The sequence below is a fragment of the Indicator indicator genome, chromosome 4 (assembly GCF_027791375.1).
Source record: "Indicator indicator isolate 239-I01 chromosome 4, UM_Iind_1.1, whole genome shotgun sequence".
Lineage (NCBI taxonomy): Eukaryota > Metazoa > Chordata > Aves > Piciformes > Indicatoridae > Indicator > Indicator indicator.
The window spans coordinates 45,589,273-45,615,432 of NC_072013.1; the positions used below are offsets into that span (position 1 = coordinate 45,589,273).

The 26,160-nt window shown below is 40.7% G+C and overlaps 1 protein-coding gene across 1 annotated transcript in view; it reads right to left on the reverse strand.

Annotated features, from left to right (window-relative positions):
- SLC25A21 (solute carrier family 25 member 21) overlaps positions 1–25,209 on the reverse strand; it is a 257,777-nt gene extending 232,568 nt beyond the window's left edge. The window contains exon 1 of the mRNA XM_054400575.1: positions 25,143–25,209. Coding sequence (XP_054256550.1) covers positions 25,143–25,209 — 67 coding nt within the window. The remainder of the gene's footprint in view (positions 1–25,142) is intronic.
- Between the last annotated feature and the right edge of the window lie 951 nt (positions 25,210–26,160).

Sequence of the window (26,160 nt, forward strand, 5' to 3'; positions counted from 1 at the left end):
AGAAGCATCAGGGAAATCCAAAAAGCTAAAGCATTCCTGCTCTTTGGCCAGCAACTGCAGAGCTCCCAAAGCCAGGGGTCAGGAACAGAGAACTGACAGCTTGTGAAAATGCTTTCCAGGTTATGAGGGTCAGGATTCTGAGGGCAGCTGAGCTCCCTAGCTGGGCCTATATAACTTGGAAAAAAAAAAAGAAGGCATATTTTATTTTCTAAAAGCCATTGCTCGAGAGGCAGAACCTAGGCCAGCATCTGAACTAAAAAGCACTTATTTGCACTTTAAAAACCAAAACCTGTCATTCCACAGGAACAGGGAAGACCTTCTCAGGCCAAAGTCTGTTTACAATTCCATCCCAGGTGACAGATGTTCTTTGACCAAGTGAAATTCCTGCTCATGCATTAAAGGGCTCCCTAACAAACATGGAAACAAAAGGGAATCTTCCTACCTAGTTCACGTAAGTGCTGCATCAAACCAAGCTGTCAGATGACTCTTTGACTTCTTCCTAAAATTTCAGTTCACAGTATCACAGTATCACAGTATATCAGAGGCTGGAAGGGACCTCCAGAGGTCATTGAGTACAACCCCCCTGCCAAAGAAGGATCACTTAGGGTAGTCTGCACAGGAATGCATCCAGGTGGGTTTGGAAAGTCTCCAGAGAAGGAGATTCCACAACCTCTTCAGGCATCCTGTTCTAGTGCTCCATCACCCTCACTGTAAAGAAGTTTCTCCTCATGTTGAGGTGAAATCTTCTGTGTTCAAGTTTGAATCCTTGTCTTATTAGTGTGAACCACCAAAAAGAGCTTGGCCCCCTCCACTTGACACCCACTCATCAGATATTTATAGACATTGATCAGATCCCCTCTCAGTCTTCTCTTCTCAAGACTAAACAGCCCCAGGGCTCTCAGTCTCTCTTCATAGGGGAGATGCTCAAGTCCCCTAATCATCCTCCTGGCTCTCCGCTGGATTCTCTCCAGCAGGTCTCTGTCTCTCTTGAACTGGGGAGCCCCAAACTGGACACAGTATTCCAGGTGTGGTCTCACCAGGGCAGACTAGAGAGGTAGAAGAACCTCCCTAGACCTGCTGGACACACCTTTCTTGATGCACCCCAGGATCCCATTGGCTCTCTTGGCCACAAGGGCACATTGCTGTCCCATGGAGAACTTGCTGCCCAGTTCTTATAGTAGCACCCCAGCTTGGTGCATCCATAGAAAGAGTCAGGTCAGAGGCCAGACTAAATGTACAGTTTTTGCTTCTAAGCCTGTGAAGTGTCCATTAACAGATCTTTGGATGTGGATGTTCACTTAAGGGGTAATTGAAGCAGTCCGGGTAGTGAACGCTGGTTGAAAATTGGTTAATCAAATACTGGTTAAAAACCAGGTAGTTAACCAAGAACTTTAGGTGCTTTGGGCACTAAGCATCAGCCAATGGAAGATACTGAACTTTGGTTTCAGTTTCAGTTGTTTGATTTATGAAGCACTAGCAAGATTTCAGGCCAGCATATCTTCTCTTCTATGAAATCTATCTCATCCAAAACAAAAGGGGACTTTAACCTCCCAAATGAGCCATTAAATAGCCAAAGCCACTGGAATACAAAATTACAGACAACTGGCAGAAAAAAATACCCTTGAAGGAAGGGAGGAGTGAAAAGCCTCCAGTAAGCTATGTTCACTACCACAGCAGATGAAGCAGAGAATAACATTCATGAAGTCTTAATTCATCAACCTGCAGAGCTGGGTCATCAGTGCAGCTCAGTGTCCACCCCACCAGCCATGACCCAGCATATTTTATTGTGCCTAATTTAGTGGCTACAGTTCTTCTGTTTTATGCTTTTTTTCAGAGTGTAATTTTAATAATGTCTATCAGAAGGAAAGAGGCAATAAAGTTTTACCTGATATTGCTTTACCACCTACTTTAGTGATTCTACATTAAGCAGCTTGTTTCAGGACAACTGATGAACAGGGGGAAACCCCACTGAAATGGACTCTATATTTGACTTACTTTGAGACTACCATTTCATTTATACTTTTCTCACTACTATCAGAGAAATGGTAATTTCTCCTGGTCTCAGTAGCCACTCACCCACCACACATGACACTTTCAAGGTCTAAAATTGCTGCTTTGAGGCTACACCCATGAAGAACATGCTAAGAAATGCTACATGCTATTGCACCTACATTAAATTCTCTGCCCCATTTGTGCAGCCCACACTGGGTTAATCTGGGGCTCCTGAATGCAAGATTCACAGACAAGGTAAACACAATTCAGGTTTCTCAAAAGAGCCAAAAAACAGAGTAGAACATTAGGTCATGCCAAGGAAAGAGAAGAGACTCCTACTTCAGTATCAGGCACCAAAATTCTCAGCAGGTATAAGGCATCCTTTTCAACCTGGTGTTTTCAACCTAGAGCCTCATTCTGAAGTTAGATGCATTAATATTTGCCCTTCTTTTGAAAGAGCAATGGCAGTGGCTGTACCCACAAGCCAAAATGTAAGCAAATAAACAGGTAACTGAATTACATCAAGGAAAACTGATTCCTTGCCTGCCTCCCTAGCAAAAGGGATTTAAACCCTTTGGCATCACCAGGAGGCTGGCCAAAATGCAAAGATACAATAGAAGAACTGTAGGAGGTAAATTAATGCATTCCCTTCAGTTCAGGCCATTTTGCATCATTAAAGATCCCCTTGCACAAAGGCTATAAACTATGGCCCAGTGGAAGTGGCACTCCTGTAGGAGGCAGGAAGTTCAGACTGCAGTCTCAGCTCTGAGGAAGAATTTAGCACTTAGAGTGCACTTGCTTGCTCCAGTCATGCCTAATCTAGCAAGAACACCACTTCTCTCAGCCCTTAAATAATTCATGCAGAGGTGTTCCATACAGAAGGCTGAGAACTGTTCTCGACAATAACTTAGTGGGCCCTGTACTACTCCAATGCAGTGAATAAGACAGGCTTGAGATTTCACAGGTAGAAGAACTGAACACAAGCCTCTTGCATCACAGTCAAATGATCTAGTGTTAAGTGGAGAACCAGAGAAAGCAGATGCAGGACAAAACTGTGGGGACCATCATTCTTTCCAGAGTGGTTTATAAAAAGCCTGATCTTATGAAGCTGCCTTAAATATGTCTGCTGGATGGAGCCCTGCAGAGAAAAAGGATGCCTACCTACACTGCTAATCCTTGAACATAAGTCCACAAACCAAACATTTACACCTAGCAAATGCCATTATTGAAAAATGAGCTCGCATTCAAATGAGAACTGAAGGACATACAAGAATCCCCAAATCAGGCACCTACTTTACCAAAAAAAAAAAAAAAAATTAGATTTAGATCTTAAAAGTCTGTAGCTCTTATGACTCCATTTGTTTTGAGGAGGTTTACATCCAGCATTTCTGCCCAGAAGTTCTGGTTTGCTTTTAAATGAATGCACATCTGCCACATCCAGGCAGGTAAGTGTTAAAAGCAATGAGAAAACAATAGGAGGTTAAAGTATGCAATGCAATAAGAATGTTTAGCATGCCCTGACACTCCAATTTCTCCCCCTCCCCCCTTCAGGCATCTAATTGTTTGCTTTTCCTCCTACATACAATAATGAAGTGAACTACAATCAAAGTGTGATGACAAATGGTCCCAGGGTTTGCATTCTTTGGAATATACTGGCATTTGTAAACCAAGAAAGAAACCTAGATGTAATCAACCACCCTCATGCATGAGAAGGATCTGGAAGAATATGTTGGCAAAATCTTCAAACCACATAAAGCACTAATTTGAAAGCATGTTTGAAAGGAAGAAAGCAATGCATCTAATACCAGTTTATTTGTGTAACAACAACTAGAAACTGAACTTGCTAGACATATTTTGAAAGATGGAAACAATTAAAACCCATTTCTTTTAAAATGCAATGCCTGCTTAGATCACTGAAGAACTTAATTAAGTTTACGCATATCAACATTATGTTGGATAACCTTCATCTTCCCTGGATTTACTAATATTCAGTAACTGATAAACTAAAATTCAGTATTGCATGGAAACATTGCATCTGTGCCTACCAAAACTCACAAAAGCTGGGTCTGTGCATTGCCTATGGAAAGAGTGCTGTACTCTCATGAACAAAACCACAGGGTGACAACTGTTCTGCCTCCAACACTGAAAACTTTGACTCTTGTATCAAAAAACCTCTGCTGCTCCAAGCAGAGTGACCAGGCTGTACCATGTCACCATTGTAACCACTTGTCAGCTCATTTCACTAGTTAGATAAAATGGACAAAGTACACTGAGATGACAAGTTACTCACATCCTCCTCTTCATTACTAAAATCTTGACTAGAAGGGTAAAGAACTCAGTGTGGCAGCAAGCTTAGCAAGGAGACAAATGCTGAAATGGTGTTTAAAACAGTTTCAAATATTTAAGTTCAAATGAGTCTTAAATTAAGCATTAACATAACCTGTACTGTTGGCAGTCATGTTTTAAACACAATATTTCAGATTGCTGGACACTGACTCCTTCAAAACAAGATCAAGTGATTCCAAAACTCAAGCCTGAACTGTTAAAAATAGCAACATCTTTAGATACCCACTTTTGACCTATTGCAGTCTTACCAACTACAGACATACAAGCTTCAGAAATTGCTGGCATGTCTTCATAACATGATGCTTCCACTTCTTTTTTTTTTTTTTTTGCATGCTTTGATGAGCAGCAAAATTATTAGCATTTATAAGCATCATCATTAGCATAACATCAGTAGACAAGGCAACTAAACAGTTCATGCCCACAAGCTATCCTTTCTTCTTTCCTAGAAGCAGACCACTACTGTGGTTGTGGTTACTTTTAATCTTTTTAAGAGCAGCAGAACATTGGCTATACAGAAGGATGATCTGGGTTGGGGCAATCCCAAGCACTGATAAAAGCTGGGCAGTGACTGGCTTGAGAACAGCCCTGCAGAAAGGGACTTGGAGGTGCTGGTGGATGAGAAGCTCAGCATGAGCCACCAGTGTGCACTTGCAGCCCAGAAAGCCAACCAGATCCTGGGCTGCATCAAGAGAAGTGTGGCCAGCAGGTCGAGGGAGGTGATTCTCCTCCTCTACTCCGCTCTGGTGAGACCACACCTGGAGTGTTGCATCCAGTTCTGGAGCCCCTATGACAAGAAGGATCTGGAGGTGCTGGAACGTGTCCAGAGAAGGGCCACAAGGATGATCAGAGGGCTGGAGCACCTCTCCTAGGAGGACAGACTGAAAGAGTTGGGGCTGTTCAGTCTGTAGAATAGAAGGCTCTGAGGTGACCTTCTTGTGGCCTTCCAGTATCTGAAGGGGGCCTACAAGAAAGCTGGGGAGGGACTTTTTAGGAGGTCAGGTAGTGATAGGACTAAGGGGAACAGAGCAAAACTAGAATTGGGTAGATTCAGATTAGATGTTAGGAAGAAGTTCTTCACCATGAGGGTGGTGAGACACTGGAACAGGTTGCCCAGGGAGGTGGTAGAAGCCTCATCCCTGGAGGTTTTTAAGTCCAGGCTGGATGTGGCTGTGAGTAACCTGATCTAGTGTGAGGTGTCCCTGCCCATGGCAGGGGTTTGGAACTAGCTGATCCTTGAGGTCCCTTCCAACCCTAACAATTCTATGATTCTGTGATACAGAGTTGGAGATTTCCTGACTAATCTTTGATGTCTTCACTTTACACGAGGCATGCTCCAACCTTTGGTGCCAAACTACTTTTGGATTACATAAGATATGGGAATGGTTTAAGAGACAAAGTTTGTGATGGTTTGTTTTGCCTGTGTTGTTTTGGTTTGGGTTTTTTCAACAGAGTGTAATCAGTGCATATTAATACTTAGAGCGTTGGGAGGGAAGCAATATATTAAGGTAGAACATTTGCAGATAATACAGTAATTTAAAATAACAACTGGAAAAAGAGGCGACACTTTTGTGGTGCTAGAGCACTGGAGTTTTAGAAACAAAATGGTGGTAATTACCCCTGAAACAGCTTAATGATTCATTAAAAAAGGTTAAGTGGTAAAACATTGCAGACAAAGAATAATAATCTTCTTGATCGATCTAAATTCACCACTGACACAGTGAGTAGATTTCAAACACACAAGCAGTGCCATCACACTATATTACACAATATTTACATTTTAGTAGTGATACAGCTTGCTACACATGGTCTGGAGGCAGTTTTCAGGAAATTCTTGCTTCAGAGGAAGAGAAAATAGACTTTTACAGGCATCAGAGAACCAGGACTAGAAATTATCAGTGATATCATCTTTTAAATATGGATGTAAGGAACAAACTGCAGACAGCTCTGCAGTTGTAAATACAATCACAACCATTAGAGAAACAAGGAGACAGCATACACAGAAAATAAAGGTTTCATATTTGGCCCTATTGCAGGTTTGTTTTTTTTTTTTTTTTTGACAGCTATGTAAACACCAAAGACCAAAGCCTTCACTTGTAGGGTAAAATAGGTAAGTCACAACAGTAATACAAGCTCACTTACTAAGGGTTATGCCCTTAAAACCATCACTGTTGATGTGAGTTTCAAGGAGAATGGAGAACTAAAAATGCATAAACCACTAATATACAGTATATTACTTTTTCTATTATATATGCAACAATATTTCCCACAATATTCACATCTACTCATGATTTAATAGGTGCTCCAAGTTACACAGTTGCAGCTAAATTCTACTACTAGCTGTGAGTCACGAGGATGCAGTTTATTAACTGGTGCAAATTCTGCTTCTGTGAAACTGATTGTAAAAAGTGTTATTGGAGCTGAAGGGAAAACTTAAGGAGGAAAACTAAAGGGTTAAAAGTAATAGCATCTTGGAATAACAAAGATACCTGTCATTTGGGAGGCTGTTAGTAAAAGGTGCAATAAATGTTTGCTAATATAGTTAATATCATAATATGAAAATGTGAAAACCAAGACATGAGTAGTCAATGGAGCTTAGATCTTCAAACTTCAGGGTGCAAGTAGACACTGTTCAAGGGGATAATATGCAAGTGGGCACTGTGTCCTCAGGTACAAAGGTCAGCATCTGTCTGTGTTCCAAACAGAAGGTGAAATTTCCAGGTGTTCAGAGCTACTGCTCCAGCTACACCAAGAAAATAATTACACTATAGGTCTTCCAGACAGAGAGAATTTTTGTCCAGACACCTACAACATTAATAACAATGTTCAGAAGCAAACTCCCCTGCCTGGTTAGGCTTCTGTTTGCACACGAATTCTGCAACAACACAGCAGCCCGAGTGTCCTAGGAAGAAAACTGCTTGTCTCCAAACAAGACAGCGAGGAAGAACAACACTGCCATCTCCACCTTGAATGCTGAAGTACAAGTACCACACCAAATTATTACAAAACATAGCTAATAAGAACATATGTAAAGACTTCTAAAATTTTTAAGAGCAAATTAAGATAAATACTGTCAGGCATGAAAACTAAATTTAACCAGCCAGCACAGTATACCAGAAAAACATCAAAATCGGCCTCAAAGCCTAAAGGGGACAGAGCAAGTGAGCTGAATTGCAAATGCAAATTCCCCTCATATTTCCAGCCTCAGCCCCTGCCCTCAAGTGACTGGCATCACTTCACTTCATGAAGACATACATCAAAGCCTTTCTACGCTGTGGTTTATTTGTCAGTGTTCCAGATTAATACAAACTGTGGGTTGGTTTGGGGGTTTTTTTTAGTGAGGGGTTTATGCACTGGGAAGCAGATGATCAGTAACTCAACTGCCATGGCTGTAATTTGCTGCTGTTCCTTAAAAAACAGAGTAGAACCTTCCTTCCCTCTTAATCCTCACACAAAGCTGAGTGAAGTCCTTTTTTTTTTTCTGGGGTGGATTATTTGAATACATCTCTTCCTTCAATGGTGTTTGTTAAAGCTTCAGGTTACCCAAGAAGCAGGGAAAATGCAGAAGGTGGTAAACAGTTTCATTAGCTACCACAATAGAGCAAGCAAATTGAATTGCTGCTATTCTGAGCTTTGGGTGAAATTCAGAAGCGGAAATCTTCTTGGCACTCGCTGCAGCCTAACAAAACAGGTAGGCAACACGAGTAAGCTGCTACCAGAATCATTACCCCCACTGCCTGAAAATTCCTGTCAGCTCTCCAGCACAGTTCAGGCAAACTGACAGATAATTAATCCTACACAAAGCAATAAGGTTTCTGTCACTTAAGCTCCTGGGATCAGTTCCACAGAAGGCGTGCATCATTTAAAAGAGTTTGCTAGCACAGTAAGAACAGGCATAGATAAACAGCATCACCTCTCTTTTTCAAAGGTCAGTGAGGTAACATACCAACTTAAATGCAGACAGAATTTCTGCAGACTAACCCAGATAGTGACACAAACACCACTCGGGTGAAAGCAACAAGTAAAATGAGAAAAGCATTCTCATAGGTAGTCTGTGGCCAAAGAAAGAGGCCTCACAAGCACCTTTATACCTGCTGCTAGCATTAACTGTAAAAGCAAACAAGAAACAAGCAAACAAACAAAAAGAAATATCAGACTGACAAGCACCCTTTATGCCATTTTACTTTTGCAAAGTCTAGGGACATAAGATAGAGTAATTCAGCCAAGGAACAGTTTTGGACAGGAAGCTTCCAGGAAACAAGGAAGTTCAACCTACAGAAAGCTCATGCTTAGTAAATAGGGAACTTTATTCAAGAGATAGCCTATAAAGCTTTAGGCATCAGAATGAACAGAAGGAACTGAGTGAATTTAATTGCTGGCTACAACAGGTGCATCAAAAAAAGCTCAGGGCCTTCATATATTCACCTAGTTTGTAGACAGAGAAAAAAAAAAGAAATATTTAAACTGCATACAAGAGAAGAGACTTTGGAGGAGATCATTGCTGACATATATTTTCCTTATTATCAGTTTGAGACAATCAGGATTCTGGCAAGAACACACAGGAAAACAAAGCAGACAATTGTATACTGTCAGTGCATCCTGCCATTTAGGTCCTGCTTGGCACAGAACAGGTTTTAGAAAAGTATCTCTACCACCTGATGTTCTACATGAAAAGCAAACCCAAAGTTTTAGAAAAGCCTAGATCTGCTGAACAGAAGCAAAGTAAAACAAACAGACCTTTCATTGGATGGAAACAGATCTGGAAGAGATGTCAGCACTGTCAGGCCACTGTCAACCTTCATCCTTCAACAACTGAGGGAGAAACAAACATGTGCCAGGCACTGAACAATGGAAGGAAATTTGTGCTTAATCCAGCCCCAGAAGATAAAGTTCAGCCTCCAGCTGAAAGCCAACCGAGGATGACCAATACACATGAGATGCAAATCTCATTAGAAAACAGGAGAAACTGAACAAGTCTCAGCTATGATTGAAAGAATAACTGAGATGTCCTTAGAAGCTCCTAAGGTAAATACTAACAGCCCTCTGATATCAGTTTCAAAGTCTAAGTTACCAAGTCAAGACAAAACAGCAATGTTGTTAGGTAAATGGTAAGTCACCTCAGACAAAAGACTGCCTAGATTTTAGCTCCCTTAGTGTAATAAACTCAGCAGAAGGTCTGTACAGCCCATAAAAGCCCTGTTCCTCACTCAGCAAGACTACCATCTGCACACTGATTACAAATCAGAAACTATTTCCGGATATACATCCCAGATCATTCAGTAAAAGGCCAAAATACAAAAGGGTCGATGTGACTTTATGTAACTTGGGGTAAGGGAAGTCAAATGTTAAGAATTTAGTTTAACCTTGAGAATAAAAACTCTGGAACTGAACAGGCAGGAAACAGCATGCATTAAAAACACTGCAGTCATGAGAGGATTAATGGAAAAGGATACCAGTGGTACAACAGAACAGCTCTCATCCTTCCCTGCAAAGGTTTAAATTTGGTGGATGGAAAAATAGATTTATGCAAGACTCCAGGGTTATCAGTTTTCCCTAAACGATTTGTGGTGTTCTTCTGTGCACATACAGTTATTGTCACTAAACACAACACATTTGATCCACGAGTACTGGACAACAGGTTGCACATTTTGGAAGTACAAATTCAGAGCTGGATGGATTTGTCAGTTATAAGCAACACAGCTTGATCAAAAATACTTTTTCCCAACCACAGACATGAACTGAGAATGTGAGCTATATCAGAAATATCATTAATTAGCTATCACAAATGCCATTTCCCACAGGACTGCTCTTTTTAAAAATGATAGTAAATCTTCCAACATTTTGGCCCAATGTCCAAATGCAGGTAGAGATACCAATTAAAATTCTGTGCAGGATTTCATAGAGACATAGATTGGCTCAGATTAGCAGGTAACTTTAATTTAATAAAGCATTTCTAATAGAGTTAGAAACAGTTACTTCAGTGAGATGGGATCTTTGATGGTCGTCTGGTCCAGTGCCTTCTCTAAAATGGACCAGCTCTGAAATTCCTTTAGATTAGTTAAGGCTCTGACCAGTCCATTAATTGTATTTTCTATATTTTATAACACTATGAAGAAGACTGGAGCTTTCAACCTACCTATGAATATAACTGTCCATGCTTAACTGCTGTGATTTTTAGCCTCCATTCTGTAAGAGTTCCCACAAAAGCAAGTTTTTGTGATTGATAGATAGATAGATAGATAGATAGATAGATAGATAGATAGATAGATAGACAGATAGATAGATAGATTTTGGAATTTAATATTTATCAAGGTTATTTAAAATACTCCATAGGCAATGCAAAATTTTTAATTATCTTGATATATAAAAGTGAATTTTTTGCATTTTAAAACTCCTTTTTTTTTTCCCCTCTAAGCAGCATGTGACAATCATCTTCTGAAGTTTTCACTTAAAATTAAAGCAAAATATTTTCTCCAGTATCACAGCTTTTCTTCAGTATGGTTTTTAATCAATTGATGTATTTCAGTCAAGCAAAGCTGCTGCAGTCTCTGGGATAGAAACCTTTATCAGTCTATCCTACCAGATAGGAGCTTACTTTATTAGTGCCCATTCTCTTGCTGTGGATTCCAGTAAATAAATACAAGGCCTGTTTTATTCAAATATTTGATAAATGGCACTACAAGGCTTCAAAAGTTGCTGTCTGACTTTAGTTGGACACTTCAGAAAGCCCAAGCCTGCAGCCAGTGAATAATTCAGGAACAGATCCATTCCTGTATAGATAGAGGGAGAAAACACTGAGAACAAGAAGTATGTTGACGTGCTGGACACTACTGAATACCTGAAGCAAATCTAGTATAGTTCAGCAGAGATTCAGCAGGGAAAGAGTAACTTACATTCATTTCAGCAGAATTTAGATAATGATTAGTCTCATGGCTCAGGCATCTTCAGTTCCCCTAGAAATCAAGGAAGGGCAGCTCCCCTGAAAGTACCCATGAAAAGTTCCTAAGTTAGGGCCCAGAAAGCAACCAATTCTGCCTAAGGTTGCCCTCAGCCACCAAAATTAAATCCATTATTTCACTTTTCAGGAGATTCAATAGACCACCAGGGCCACTGCACATCGATTCTTTCCACGTTTAATGTGTACTGCTACACAAAAAATGATTGCAAGATTCAAAAACCTAGAATGAAAACAGTTTTGCAGCCTGGTGATAAAAACACTCTTAGAAAGGAGGATTTTCTTGTCTCCTTGGTTTCCTAGGTTAGAAGCTAAAGGGTTCAGTGCTTCCATTGGTCTCATGAATCTTCTGTTCTGAATTGTTTGATAAGCCAGAGGCACCCAGTTTTTTGCTTATGCAGTGTAGGCAGTCTAAATCTGCCCATAGTCAAAACTATTTACACTACAAACATGAATACTGAAAGGTTTACAAAACAATTAGCAAATATATAAAATATGTTCAAGATTTACAAACAGTTCAACCACCACACCAAATGTAATGCAGTGATTTATTCCTCTGTCTGAATTTCATTTCTTAACCATAGAGTCTGTAGTCAAAATAAAGACAAAGCAAGTTATCCCTAGTCCCAGTTGCACTAGATAAGCTTCCAGCCCTATTGATGCCTCACCGAAAAGGGGATTTATAGAAGAATGACTCAAAGTTCTTTAGTTCTTCACCAGATTTGTAATTCATGTTCTAGGTGGAAATATAAAAATTAAAATGTAGAAAAAAGATTAAGACTGAATAGAAAAAGACCACATTAAGACTGAGCTGGTAATAATTGTGATATCATCCCTACTTGACCATGGTGGTTTTCTCTGAAGGATGCTGCCCCAGTTTGGCACACAATGTTCCAAATACTGCAAAGCAATTTATTTTTTTTTCCCAGGAGAGGGCTACTCTGGTTCTAAGCCATCAGACCTCAGTGAGATTAATGGAAAATGCTGCATCAGTTGCCTAAGCTTAACAAGGTCCACTCAGCACAAAACACAATTTCAGCTCTGCTGGCTACATCAACCTTCCTAATCACAAACGACAGAAAATAAAACCCAATCCCACAGAAGTTCACATGAGATGTGGGCAAAGGGTATTTTGCAGTCCAAATGCCAGGCATCCAATTAGTGCTTTAGAGCAACATTTGTATCAGCCCACAAAGAAAAGCATTCTGCCAGTAAAGAAGTAATTGGGTGAAAAAGATATTTAGCAGTGACAAGAACACTTATATGTCTATTAGTACAATACTTTCAGGTACAATTACAAATGGCAGAATTCCAGTCACTTATCTAAACACATTTAAAAACAATTTGCCCATATAAACATCAGAATACAGAAGATACTTTAAATTTATCAATATATCTTTCAGCAGGTCAGTTTTGATAATTATGCCTCAATGAAATGCTGAAGACTGCTGCTTATGAAACCATCATATCCCTCCACACTATGACATGAACTGCAGCTTGAGAGAAACTATTACTTGCTCAAACCCAGAAAGTAGTAAAAACATTAGCTGCTTTTATATCCTATTCTACAGTCGTCGACTGATGCTACGTTAAGCTCTACCATAGTCTTTAACAAGTTTTGGGGGAAGGTATAAATGACATGGTAAATTTGCTTTTGAATTCAATGAACATTTAAAATAGTCTGTTTCCCATTTAGCTCTCCACCAAGACACAGTATTTTCACTTGTAAACACACTCTTTCATAATCTGACATTTTGTGCTGTTGAGTGTCCCTTGAAATAAAAATCTGAAGGATAATACCTAGTTTTAAAAATAAAACATTACCTTTTCAACATAAATCTTTCAATACTTTCTGCACCCCTCCACCACCTAACATATAAGGAAAGATTTGAAGGAAAATTTAATCTAGTACCCAAATATAACTTTAAACATGAGGTCATCTAAACATCTGTCTTCAATATATCCCTAGGGATTTAAATCAAAAGTCTACTAAACATGTACAATCATTTTGAAAATAAATAACAGAACAAATTTAGTCTTGATTATGATTATCATGCTTTTTAAAAGGAAACATTTATTCTAATAAGAAAAGTCTGAACTAATTTAAACTTTATGGACATTAACTTAGAGTTTCAAACTCCAAATGAGACAATTCTTTCCATTTACTCTTGTCTCTAGCAACATTCATTGCAGAAAGACCTCATGTTTTCTACTTCCTTTTTAGAAATGTCTAGCCAATCAAGCTATATTTCTTATCATATTGAGTATAATTCTGCACAAAGGAGAAAAGTTTGCTGACAAACCAATGGAAGACATTGACTTGTTTCTTTCTTGTCATCTGGGATAGTCATCATCATACTTCACAGTAAAGAAAAATAAAGCAGACAAAGCATCTTGGCACTTATTTTCTTCACTGCTTAGGAAAAACACAGAAGAGGCTTTTTTAAGCAAGGACTGTCTCATTAACCAGTCAGCATCACAGTTTGGCTGTGAAAAAGTTTTACTAATAGGTATAATGATTAAGTGGCAGCCAGGTCTCCCCTTCTCAATTCAGTGGTCCCAATCCCATTCACAATCCTAATCCCACGTAGGAGAAAAGAATGAAGCTCTTATCTATGCAGCACAATAATTTATAAATTCCATTGCTTTAGCTTTGTAACCACAGACTTGGAGATGAGTGAAGAGTGAGACCACCAGGACTCAAAGCTCTCAGGTTCTTCCAGCAGCACTTTTTGATGAGGAACTGCTCCAAGGGTGAACTAGTACAGCAATCTAGAGACCAAGGATATGCACCCAAAAAAGGGGGGCTGGACACAAGGATTAAAAAAATAAGGCAATTCTGACAAAGCTGGGGTGTATAAACTCTTACAAGACCATGCTAATGCTTGTCAGCATCTATAATAAGGTAGTGTTTTGGAAAACAAATTCTAGCAACATAAGCAACCTGAGGCTTTGATTTCTACCTGTTGACACAAGGTTATTTTAAACACGTGTGCATGCACCATGACAAGCAAGGCAGCATTGCAAACCTGCCTGTAGAGAAGATAGATACAACCAACCTAAAAAAGCTAGTGTATCATCGACTTCAAGCACTCATAACCTCATGGCTCAGATCTGAAATTCACCTAAAAATTCTGAGAATACTATTTAAAGTGGGTTTTTTGGGGGTTTTAGGCTCCAAAAGCCTCTTCAGTTCATCATTTCAAGCTTTAATGGGAATAAGATTTGATTAAAACTTGTATTATCAAAAAAAAAAACCCAAACCCTTTCATGCTTTGAAACTAAATCATGCATCTCCATAAGTTGGAGGACACATCAAATATTACAAAATCTATAATAAAAACTTAAATTTGGTTCCTGTGTCTATGATTATGCCAGTCAGAAGCATCATTTGGAGTTTTTATTTGCATTTGCCCTTCAATTTTCACCAAGTTCAGCATGCTCTCTGAGGTCAGCTGAAAAAAACAAAGATGAGCAATATTTACTAGGCCTTAAAAATATATAGTGGCTTGCTTTCAAAAATTAGTATATGTTGAGAAATAAGTGTTGGTAATAGAAAAACAAATAAAACTTAACTCTGTTGCAACAAACACTCAGAATTAGCTCCAAGAGGAAGAGAAATAATGTGAAGAATTTTCTCAAATTAGAAGTTCTACTAAGAATCTCCCTTTGCTTTTTGGAGTGTTGCTGTTTAGGGACACCAGCACACTTCAGCATAATAAAAACAGCAGAAAGCCCAGGAAACTAGGATAACACCCTGAACTGGGAAATGATCCATTGACTAAAGACTGAAAGATGAGCCATAAACTGTGTTTCCTGCCAAAAACTGGCAGATTGAAAAGGATCCAGAGGAAAAACAAAAGCAGCTGTTAAGAGTGCAGATCTAAAGGCCAGTAACTCCTGTGCTTCCTTCCCTGCTGTATGGGTGGGACTTCTCAACAACATTCAGACTTTCTTAGATATGACCACATTTTCTCATCAGAAAATCACCACTATAGACTGCTGAAGCCTGAGATGTTTCAGAGTTTGGTGAAATTATATCTAACTGTAATGAGCCCCTAGGACGAGACACACTGCAGGAAAAAGAAAACGATTCAACTTCTGAAGCAACCAAAGCAGTTGACATGTGCTACAGATTTTCAGTACAGAAAGTAATGACTAATAATTAACACTTTCTTGCATAAATAATAATTAGACATCAGAGTGAAAGCTTATGATTATAAAAACCAATATTATTTTATCCAACAAGAGCAGTGATCATTCCCACAGACAGCAAATGCCAATTCGCCTCCAAAGAGGCGAAAAGAGTTAATTACAGATTTTCAACTCCAATTAAAGCAGAACAAATTTAGGGCCTTTATGATCAAGATGCAGATAATTTAAAATATTTAGAGGGATTCCTTTAACTATTGTCAGCTCTCTCCATTCATGGCAATATTGATTTTCAAGACTTCCAGATTCTAGGGGTTTTATCACTATCTGAAAAGGTAGGGTTTTCTCTACTTGTCTTCAGTTCTTTTAGGACTTTTAATTCATACCAACTCTAATCATAATACTTAGACCTGAATAGTTTATCTGAATAGTTTAACTGAATAGTTTACTATTCAGTTAAATTGAATAGATTAACAAACCTATTTCTCACGGAGAATTTCAGAGTTACTTTTGTTAGACATAAGTTCTTCCAGTCTCAGTTGTGTAACTTTATGTCTCCCACCCTGCTAGCTTGAACTAGAAAAGAAGCATGAGAGAGAATGTTTACAAGTATCAGAAGGAAATCCAAAGTAGCATCACAGAAATTGAGCTACAGTTAGGGGAGAATTTGTAATACCATCACTTAACAGATGAAAATTTTGTGCACAGAAATAACCAGAAACAGTTTTAATTTTCCTTTCTACAAATATAACTATTAGAAAGTATGTTTTGTTTCTCTATATTAAATTATTCTTACATAATTAGCCTGTGTTATAGCAATAACACATGGACTTGAACATGAACAGTCACTAACCACAACTGATAAAACAGTAATGAAAACTTTCTTTAATATAATCTTTGCTTGCAAATTTATATCATTTTCTCAGAACTGCCTCTGCAGACAATGCATTTTTTGCCTATAAACTTTAAAACAGGCATGTTCCACTATTATTTTGACTATCTATTTGCTTTCATATGTATAATACACCCTATTCCATAATATCCTTTAACTTGGAAATCTGATAACATACTTAGAGTTGCAACAAAATACTTGGGAGTTTATTCTGAAAAAAAAAAAAAAAAGGACAGCTTTAAGCTTTCAGGCTTTGCTGTAGGTCTCATTCCTGCCAGTACAGGCTTACAGCAGCATGTAACAGCTGTCTTCACTTCATTTATAGACAGACATGGAGGGTTTGAAGCAATTTCTGCAATAACACAAAATCTATTGTAAAATAATCCAGATGCAAATTCCTCACTGTGGAAATCAATAGCTGTTTCTCACTGATTCCACTGGGGGAGGATAAATTCCAAGTTTTCCCATTTCTAAGTGGTATCTTAGCGTTAGAACCATCTTTTGGCCTTTACCCATGATGGGTCACTGGCTACAATTCTTGCAGTTGCTTCAAGTCAAATTCAGTGCCATTGCTTTTGCAGTACAAAGGAAATCTGCCTTTACTGGTCATTATTTCATACATATATAAAATATATTTTCATATATATATATAAAAATTTTATATATATATATAAATACACACACATATATATATGCACACACACGCACATATATATATACACACACACACACACACACATATATTTAAGGCTCCAAATGAGATGATAATCTCACCTCCACCAATTTCAGTGTACGTTTTCAGTCCTCTTTCACCCAAAGCCCACGCTTAGCATCTACTTGTAGTATTACACTGCCATCTTGTGGCTATCCGAGGAAATGACGACAAAGAACTCCTCGCTGCCCCCTGAGGATAGAGGCGAGCTCAGTTCATTGTAACTGGTCCCTCCTGGCTTAACTGTCGGGGAAGACGCCCGGCCTGGCCGAACAGGGAGCTCTTGCAGGGGCTCAGGGAAGGAGACTCAACCACCTTTGGAAAGAGGGACAGGCACCTCAAGAAGAGTTCAGGGATCTAGTTAGATCATGCAGAGAGAGTGTCAGAAAGGCGAAAGCCCAGCTAGAATTCAAACTGGCTGCTGCCATGAGGGATAACAGAAAAGGTTTTTACAAATACATTAACAACAAAAAGAGAGCCAAGGAACATTTTTATCAAGGATGAGGAAAAAACTGAGCTACTTAATGCCTTCTTTGCCTCAGCCTTTAATAGTCAGACCCATTATCCCCACGGTGTTTAGCCTCCTGGGGCTGAAATCAACCAGGTTGGAAGAGACCTCCAAAATCATCAAGTCCAACCAATCACCCTAACTAATCAACCAGACCATGGCACCAAGTTCCTCATCCAGTCTTTTCTTAAATACCTCCAGGGATGGTGACCCCACCACCTCCGTGGGCAGCTCATTCCAAAGGGCAATCTCTCTTTCTGTGAAGAACTTCTTTCTAAGATCAAGCCTAAACTTCCTCCTGCATAGCTTGAGATTGTGTCCTGATAGCAACGGAGAGCAGCATCAATTCCCCATAATCCAGGAGGAAGCAGTTAGTGATCTGTTATTCCACCTGGACAATAACAAGTCTATGGGGCTAGATGGGACTCACCCAAGAGTGCAGAGGGACCTGCTGGAGGAGCTTGCCAAGCCACTCTCTACCACCTATCATCTGTCAGTCCTGGTTAACACAGGGGGTGACAGACAGCTGGAGATTTGCCAACATAATATCCATCTACAAAAAGAGCTGAAAGGAGGAGCTGGGGAACTACAGGCCTGTGAGTTTGGCCTCGGTACTGGGGAAGAGCATAGAGCAGTTTATCCTGGGTGCACTCACATGATGCTGGCATCAGGCCAGCTAGCACAGGTTCATGAAAGGCAGGTCCTGCTTGACCAACCTCATCTCCTTCTATGAGAAGGTGACCTGCTTAGTGGATGAGGGAAAGGCTGTGGATATTGTCTACCTGGACTATAGTAAAGCCTTTGACACCATCTCTCCACAACACTTTCCTCGAGAAACTTGTAGCCCATGGCATAGCCAGGTAGAGACATTGCTGGATTGAAAACTGCCTGGATGGCAAGGCCCAAAGAATTGTAATAACTGGAGTTAAATATAGCTGGTAGCTGGTCGCAAGCAGTGTCCCCCAGGGATCCTTCTTTGAGACAGTTCTGTTCAGTATCTTTATTAATGATTTGGATGAAGGGATCGAGGGCACCATTAGCAAGTTTGCAGACAACACTACATTGAGGGTGAGTGTTGATCTGCTGTAGGGCAGGAAGGCACTGCAGAGAGATCTGGACAGGATGAACTCATGGGCAGAGGTAAACTGCATGAGGTTTAACAAGACCAAGTGCCAGGTCCTGCACTTTGGTCACAACAGCCTCAAGCAGTGCTACATGCTTGGGGACGAGTGGCTGGAAAGCAGCCTGGTAGAAAAGGATCTGGAGGTGCTGGTGGAAAGCAAGCTGTATTTTCTCTATGAATTGTATTAATAATTAAAACAACAGGGGTTGTTTTGTTGCACAGACCTTGAAAAAGTATTTCACATTTTCTTTTCAGCACATTTTGTAAAACACAGCTTCGGGGGTGTTTGCCTGAGCAGAAACAGAAATCTTTCCAAGCCTTAATTTCCTGACTTTTCTCCAGATTGCTAACAGCACACTTGAGAAAGTTCAGTTTAGACACACTTAACCTTCTTTTGTCATTCTCTTCATCCAAAGTTCTCTTTACCATATTGCCAACCAAGTCCCTCCCCTCCAAAGCTCTAAGTCCAGCATCAGGTAGTACAGTATAGATTTCACAGCCTTATGAAGAAAACTGGCTTTGCTGGGAGGAACAAGTGCATTCCCTTGGAAGACTTCAACTTGCATGATGTGTCTTTGAAACTAATACTACTGACTGATTCCCGCTCTTATCTTTAATATTAACAGTCTGTTAGTATCCAAAATGCCAAATACAGGCAGTGAGGACAATGAGCACACACTGTAGTTTTAGGTATTTCAGCATTAAGAGACTTCAGAAAGCTTTGAAAACATAATATTTTAAAGTGCTTAAGGTAGTTTTGGGGTTTAGTTAAGCACTTACCTAGCTGAAATTACCCCTGAGCATTAAGTGATTTTAGTAACATGTGAATGCCAATTGCATGGCATAAAGGCAAGAAAAAAATAATCAGCTAAGAACACACAGGACACTCGTCCTAACTTCAGTTCCCAAAGAAATGTCAGCAAAATGAAAACAAATTAAAATACCTAGGTGGGAAAAAAAGGAAAAGGGGAAAATTACTCAATTCTCCTGTTGTTTAAAATGCTTCCTGTGCATCTATCACACTCCCTCTCCCATTCATAGGGAGCAAATAGAGTCATAGAGTATGCTGGCTAACATACACCTTGTAATGATGTTTGTCAGCCTAATGCCTTTAGGAAGACCAAACACTGTTTGTAGCATTGTAGTTGCATCTAACAGTCTTACAGACAATTGGCTTTCCAGCTTACAGATCTGGTTCAAAGGAACTGCGGCTATCCAGGATAATTAACTTTTATCTATTCTTGAAATAAAACACCTCTCAAAGGAGAAGGTTTGGATCTTCAAAGGTGATTAAGAGAATTAGACTTCCAAATCCTATTAGATTTCAATGCAGCTGGAAACCTCTTTCCATAAAAAAAAAAAAATCTAAGTGAAGAAGTCCAGAAATGCTGTTGTATCATGAAAATTTAAAGAAGGAAGTGGGGGGAAGCAGTTCTAGTTATTCTCATTATGGTTTTTTGCCTGGGGGTTTTGTGGGTCCAACATGACCTGGACAGGCTGGAGAGCTGCATGCAGGCAAACCTCATGAACTTCAATAAGGACAAGTGCAAGGTCATACATGTGGGGAGAAACAACAACAGGCACCAGTACAGGTTAGGGGCTGCCCTCCTGGAAAGCAGCTCCACAGAGAAAGACCTTGGAAGGCTGGTGGACAGCAAGTTCTCCATGGAACAACAATATGCTCTTGTGGCCAAAAGAGCCAATGGGATCCTGGGATGCATCAAGAAGGATGTGTCCAACAGGTCTAGGGAGGTTCTTCTGTGTCTCTACTGTGCCCTGGTGAGACCACACCTGGAATACTGTGTCCAGTTTTGGGCTCCCCAGTTAAGACAGACAGAGACCTGCTGGAGAGAATCTGACAGAGACCTGTTGGAGAGAATCCAACAGAGAGCCATGAGGATGATTAGGGGACTTGAGTATCTCTCCTATGAAGAGAGACTGAGAGCCCTGGGGCTGTTTAGTCTTGAGAAGACTGAGAGGGGATCTGATCAATGTCTATAAATATCTGAGGGGTAGGGTGTGAAGTGGAGGGGGCCAGGCTCTTTTTGATGGTTCACAGTGATAAGACAAGGAACAATGGGTTCAAACTTGAACATAGAAGATTTCACCTCAACAGGAGGAGAAAGTTCTTTACAGTGAGGGTGACAGAGCACTGGAACAGGCTGCCCATGGGGTTGTGGAATCTCCTTCTCTGGAGACTTTCCAAAGCCAGCTGGATGCATTCCTGTGTGGACTACCCTAAGTGATCCTGCTCTGGCAGGGGGGTTGTACTCAATGATCTCTGGAGGTCCCTTCCAGCCTCTGATATACTGTGTTACTGTGATACTGTGGGGGTTTGGTTGTTATTGTTGCAGGGGTTTTATTATTCTTCAATTTTCTACTGACTTTCCCTTATTCATTTTGTAATGAGAACAAACAGTTCATGTTCATTTATTAAATTGAAATAGGAAAAGAAACACACTGAATTACAGAAGAAAAGTTACTTAAAGATGTCTTCAATATTACAGGTTTTTTTAAACGTATCATCTTTGTATTTATCACCTACTACATACATTAAACTCTTCAAAATTTTAACATAAATATTTTAAATTTTGAAGTTACAAACTAAATGTAAATGAAATTATGTTACTGTATTTTTGGCTTAATGTCTCCATCTGCAGCCTTTTGTTATTAAAAAGCAAGAACATGCCTCCACCAAACAGCAGCATCCTAAAACCTTTAGTGTATCTATATTCAGCCATTTCCCTTTACTCAGCCACAGGTCCTCTGTACAGTTGTTTATTGATGACATTTGCACTTCATCATTCAAAGTGAACCAAGATTGTTACAAGGATGTCGTGGCAAATTGACTTGGGCATCACACAACATATTTTGCAGTATTCAGTTCTCCTCCATGAAGAAAGAGATCTCTGTTAACTTTGTATGCAACCCTATTATTTTTAACTTCTGTGTTTTCCATGTAGGCAGACAAAAAACCTTTTTTAATCCTTGTGAATTGGAGAAACAATTCTTCCTGTAACTTGAACTCCGGACTTCTCAAACAGCCTTTTGAAGAATTGCTATAAATTTAAGGAAATCAGAGAAGCCCAAGTTGTTCTTTTCACAGTGATTCTTACAGTTTAGAGTTTATTTTCTGTTTATTTTTTTCCTGTAAATTCCACACATGCTTTAGTTTACTGATTAACCACTAGAGAAAAGGAGTATGGCTGCAGTTCACTGTACTAGAAGGAACCAATCTTACTAACAAAGTGTCCCAATTACATTTCAGTCCTTACTATTGTCACACACCCAGGCAAGCCAACAGAACCAAGTACTTTCAATTATGCTGTTAACCTTCATTTGGGAGTCTGAAAGACAGGAACAAACTGAATGCCAGCAGAAAGAGCACAAGCCAAGGCAGAGTATGTTCATATTTAAGATGGAGGTGCCCCTCAGGAAGCAGAGCTTTCAATTCAGTACAAAGTTAAATTACAAGCCATTCAGATGATGCACCCCTTGCCACAGACATGGAGTACACATGAGGCCCTGTCATGCTTGAGTTCTATCCCTGAATTACAGCAGAGAGCCATGCAAGTTTATCTTTAACTTAGAAATGCCTCAGCCAGTGAATGGTATGTTTAAATCTTTAGGATAGTGAATACTTTCATTTCTCCTTCATTCAGCAGGCCAGTATCTTCAGTTTCATCAGTCCTGTAGACTAGGGGTCATGCCTGATTTCTTTCTTCCCACTTCCCCTATCTTTATTAAGTCCATGAACAAGTCTTGTCATCTTCTATAAAGCTTAAAAAATCCCTTTCTTCCTGTTCTGACAGCTTAGGCTTATCTTTAATCATTTTCCACTCGACCTGGCAGAATCACTTCTTATCAGATCCTTTTGCATCAGACAAGCAGATGCTAAGTATCCTCTCATTTTACTTATGCAGACAGTATTTCTGACCTCTCGATTACACCTACTCTGCTGTGCAGTTCGTTCCCCAACTACATTACTTTCATATCATTGTTTTGACAAAGACAACAGCTGACAGCATCTTTCTCAGAAGCAGCTTCACACATTCCTTTTGCTTAACTGTATGAGTTAAGATGATCAGAACTTCTTAAATATCTAATAATTAGTTCTAGGATATCAGTGACATTCACATGAGGCTAGTAAACATGACAAAATAGTACAAGAGCCCTATGTCCTTCTGCAGAGGCAGGCAGAGGCAATATGGAGTGTCTAAAGTGATACTTGGAAGCTAAGGTCAGGCAGCCAAATCAATCAATAGAATCAAATATTTAAGTACACTCTCAACAACACATGCTCTCCACCGTTTCCTTCCTGCCTCCACCTTTTCTATGGTGGATGCACAGCTGCTTGAGAAATTTAACCTTAAAACTGAATGCCTTAAAGTTACAGCTTTTCTCTTCAATCTTCTCTATAAATTACCCAGAAAAACACCATTGAGTTTTAAACATCTGTCAAGCAAGTTTGCAAGTTTGAGCCATTTCCCTCTAATGCCTTAGAACTCCCACTTTGAGCTATGTTTACCAATGGGACCTCTAGTACCATTTTAGTTTTATTCAGACCTAGAGAACAGTCCTTACTGGTTTATCTCAAAGCCAATGAGTATAAATTTCTGTACATGTTTAAGGCTAGTGATGGAGCTAAGAAACCTGCTTGCCCAACAGGAGACTATGCAAAACAATCCAAGCACCTTTTAACAGTATGCTTCTGGACTAGATTCAGCAGGCTTCCTACCTCATACCTTCAAAAGTTGTAGGTGCAGATAAGTTTTCTTCTTGAATTGAGAATTCTCTTGCCTTAACATATAAGCCTATGAGATCAGCAAATAGTTTTCACGCTGTCTTTTCAGTACCCTCAAATACACCTTTTCCCCTATTCTAGGCCATCTTTAAAACTTCATTGTTATCTAAATGACAATTTTCTTTCCAGGGTGTCAGCCAAACTGTCTGTTTTTCTGTGAGCAAAGAGATCCTGTAAAGAAAACAGGCTACTGGTAGGGGACAGGAAGATAAAAGAGTAAGGCCAACCTGAAACACTAAGGCACAAGCCCACTGCCATGGGGAGATAAATTTGTCATCTTGCAAAACATCTGATGGCAAAACACCTCAGCATCCCTCCAGGTAGGAGCGGCCCTCAACAGACTAGTATGGATTAAACTTTTCAATCCTATTGAAAGGGGGATGGTACCAAGCAGAATCTTAAAAAGATTTAGGATTTCCATGGCTGCAGAAGAGCTAGACAAACAGACTTGTACAATACAGCAGAAGGGCAAGACAGCAGACTCTCCACTTCTATTGCATCTGTTGCACCCCTCAGTGTCAAAGCAGGAGGCTGGGAACAAAGGACATGCAAAGTGACTAGCATGAAAAGGAAGTGCTCAAATGTAGGAATGCATAAAAGTGGATTTACAGGCAGCAAGGGAATTAGAGAGAATGGGACACCAGCTCACATGTAGTGACACAGCCACACTGGACTCACCCACAAGAGAACTGCTTGTGCACATTATACTGAAGCATTATGTAACACATGGCAACAGCACCATGTAGCTTTCCTCTTCCAGTTAAAACATACCAGGATAAACAGCATTTGGACCCTAAAAGAGACACTACAGAATACTTAAAACCACACTACTTAGATGAAATGCTAACAGCATTTACATATACACAGAGCAGAATACACAGCTCTCTACACTGCACAGTGACAATTATTTCAGTTTCATTCCTGTTTAAGGAAAACAAACGGAAGAAATTAACCAGCAATGCTTTCATTGCTGAACAGAGGCATACGGTTTTCACGTTCAGAGTCTGAAGTACAAACGATGTGATTAACCGGTAACTCCGGCATTCCTAAAATTATTAATAAAGCACAGAAACACTGTAGCCGTGCATCGGTTTCTCTTAAGGCAGTCACGGAGAGTGTCCCAGGGAATGCGTCCTAGAAGCGGAACGAAGCTGTCCCGCTGCCCCGCATCGCTGACAGGTTCCGTGGACTCGCAGCAAGCACGGTCGTACAAGGCACCGAGCCCACCTCGAGCAGGGAAAAGCCAAGTACCACCCACCGGAAAAGCTTACGAAGTGACATCGCTGGCTGTTGCCGTTGAAGGGGGCCCGCCTGCCGCCCTTATCACCCGAGGGGCTGTGGGGTGTGTGTAACGGAGATACACCGCAGACCCGCGGAAGTGCCCCCTCGGCCCCCCGCATGGCCGAGTACTGTTACAAGAATTACCGCAACGGCCCGGCCGCGCCGCTCCCGGGACCCCCGGGCACCCGGCAGCCTCGGCGGCCCGGCTGTGCCACCCGGTGGGGGAGGAGCCGTTTCTGAGCCGGGCTGCTCTCCGTCGCCTCTCTCCTGCCTTGAGAGTGGCGAGAGGGTGGCGGTGCTACTGCCATCACGTCAGCTTGGCGGAGCGCCGGGGAAGGACGGGCGAACCCTCCTCACCCAGGAGGAGAGCGCCCACTTACCCGCCGAGCCTCCGGCGACGATTTGGTGAGAGGCCTCCTGCAGAAAGCCCGCGGGTTTGCGAGCCATCCTCGCTCGCCCCGCGGCGAGAGCTAGCCGGCGCCTGGAGAGCGGCTGATCGAACCGGGGCAAACTCCGCGCTAGGCGGGTGGGGAAGAGCCGGGGGAGGCGGGAGCCGCGGTTATCTGCCGGGTGGGGGCTGCGGCAAGGCCGGGCGGGGCTCCCGCTGTGGCGGGCTCTTCAGTGTGCAAGGACAGGGGTATTTTGTCACTTGGAGAGTGGCTATTGCATACGCAATACAGACCTATTAGCCCATCTTAGTCAATGAAGCAGTGCCAGGGCATGGGCTTGAGTGCGAGGACGCAGCCAGTGCCAAGAACAAATTGTGCTTTTCCAGAAGACACCAGAGTACGACATGAGGGACAGCATGGGTACATCCCCAGCGCCAGCACCACTGAAGGGTAAGACAATTTTGCAGAACACACAAGGACATTTGTTCTCAGGGGTAGAAGAATGGGCACAGATCCTTTCTGCTTACTAGTACAGACATACTCTTTTTGACTTAGAGCCAAATTAAAAAGGCACTAAGGTAAACGAACTACAGTGTAAGCACGTCATCAACAACTGAATAGCTAAATGTTTCTATGGATTTGGAGCCTGCAAAAGTTGGGAGCAGAAGCAGTATTGCAGATGTTTTTTTATATTCCCTGCTGCATCTCTGACTGTTCTAGTAAAAGCTCTGGGATATGAACATGTAGTTTTAAAGATTTTTTTTGCCTTGAACTGCCTACCACTGGGGTTTGTGCACAAGGTTCTGAAATTATAGAGCTTTCATCCCTCTCACAGGCTTTTCTGGGAATTATTTCTCAAACCTTTCCTAACACTTTTTTTTGTTTTGATAACAGATTTCAGGCACCATAGTACTTGGAAGCTAAGAGTTTATAAAGGTATCTTTGGGAAAGTATTATCATGAAGTGATAATGATCTTCAGATACTTAGTTTGCAGAGTGTCTCCAAGTG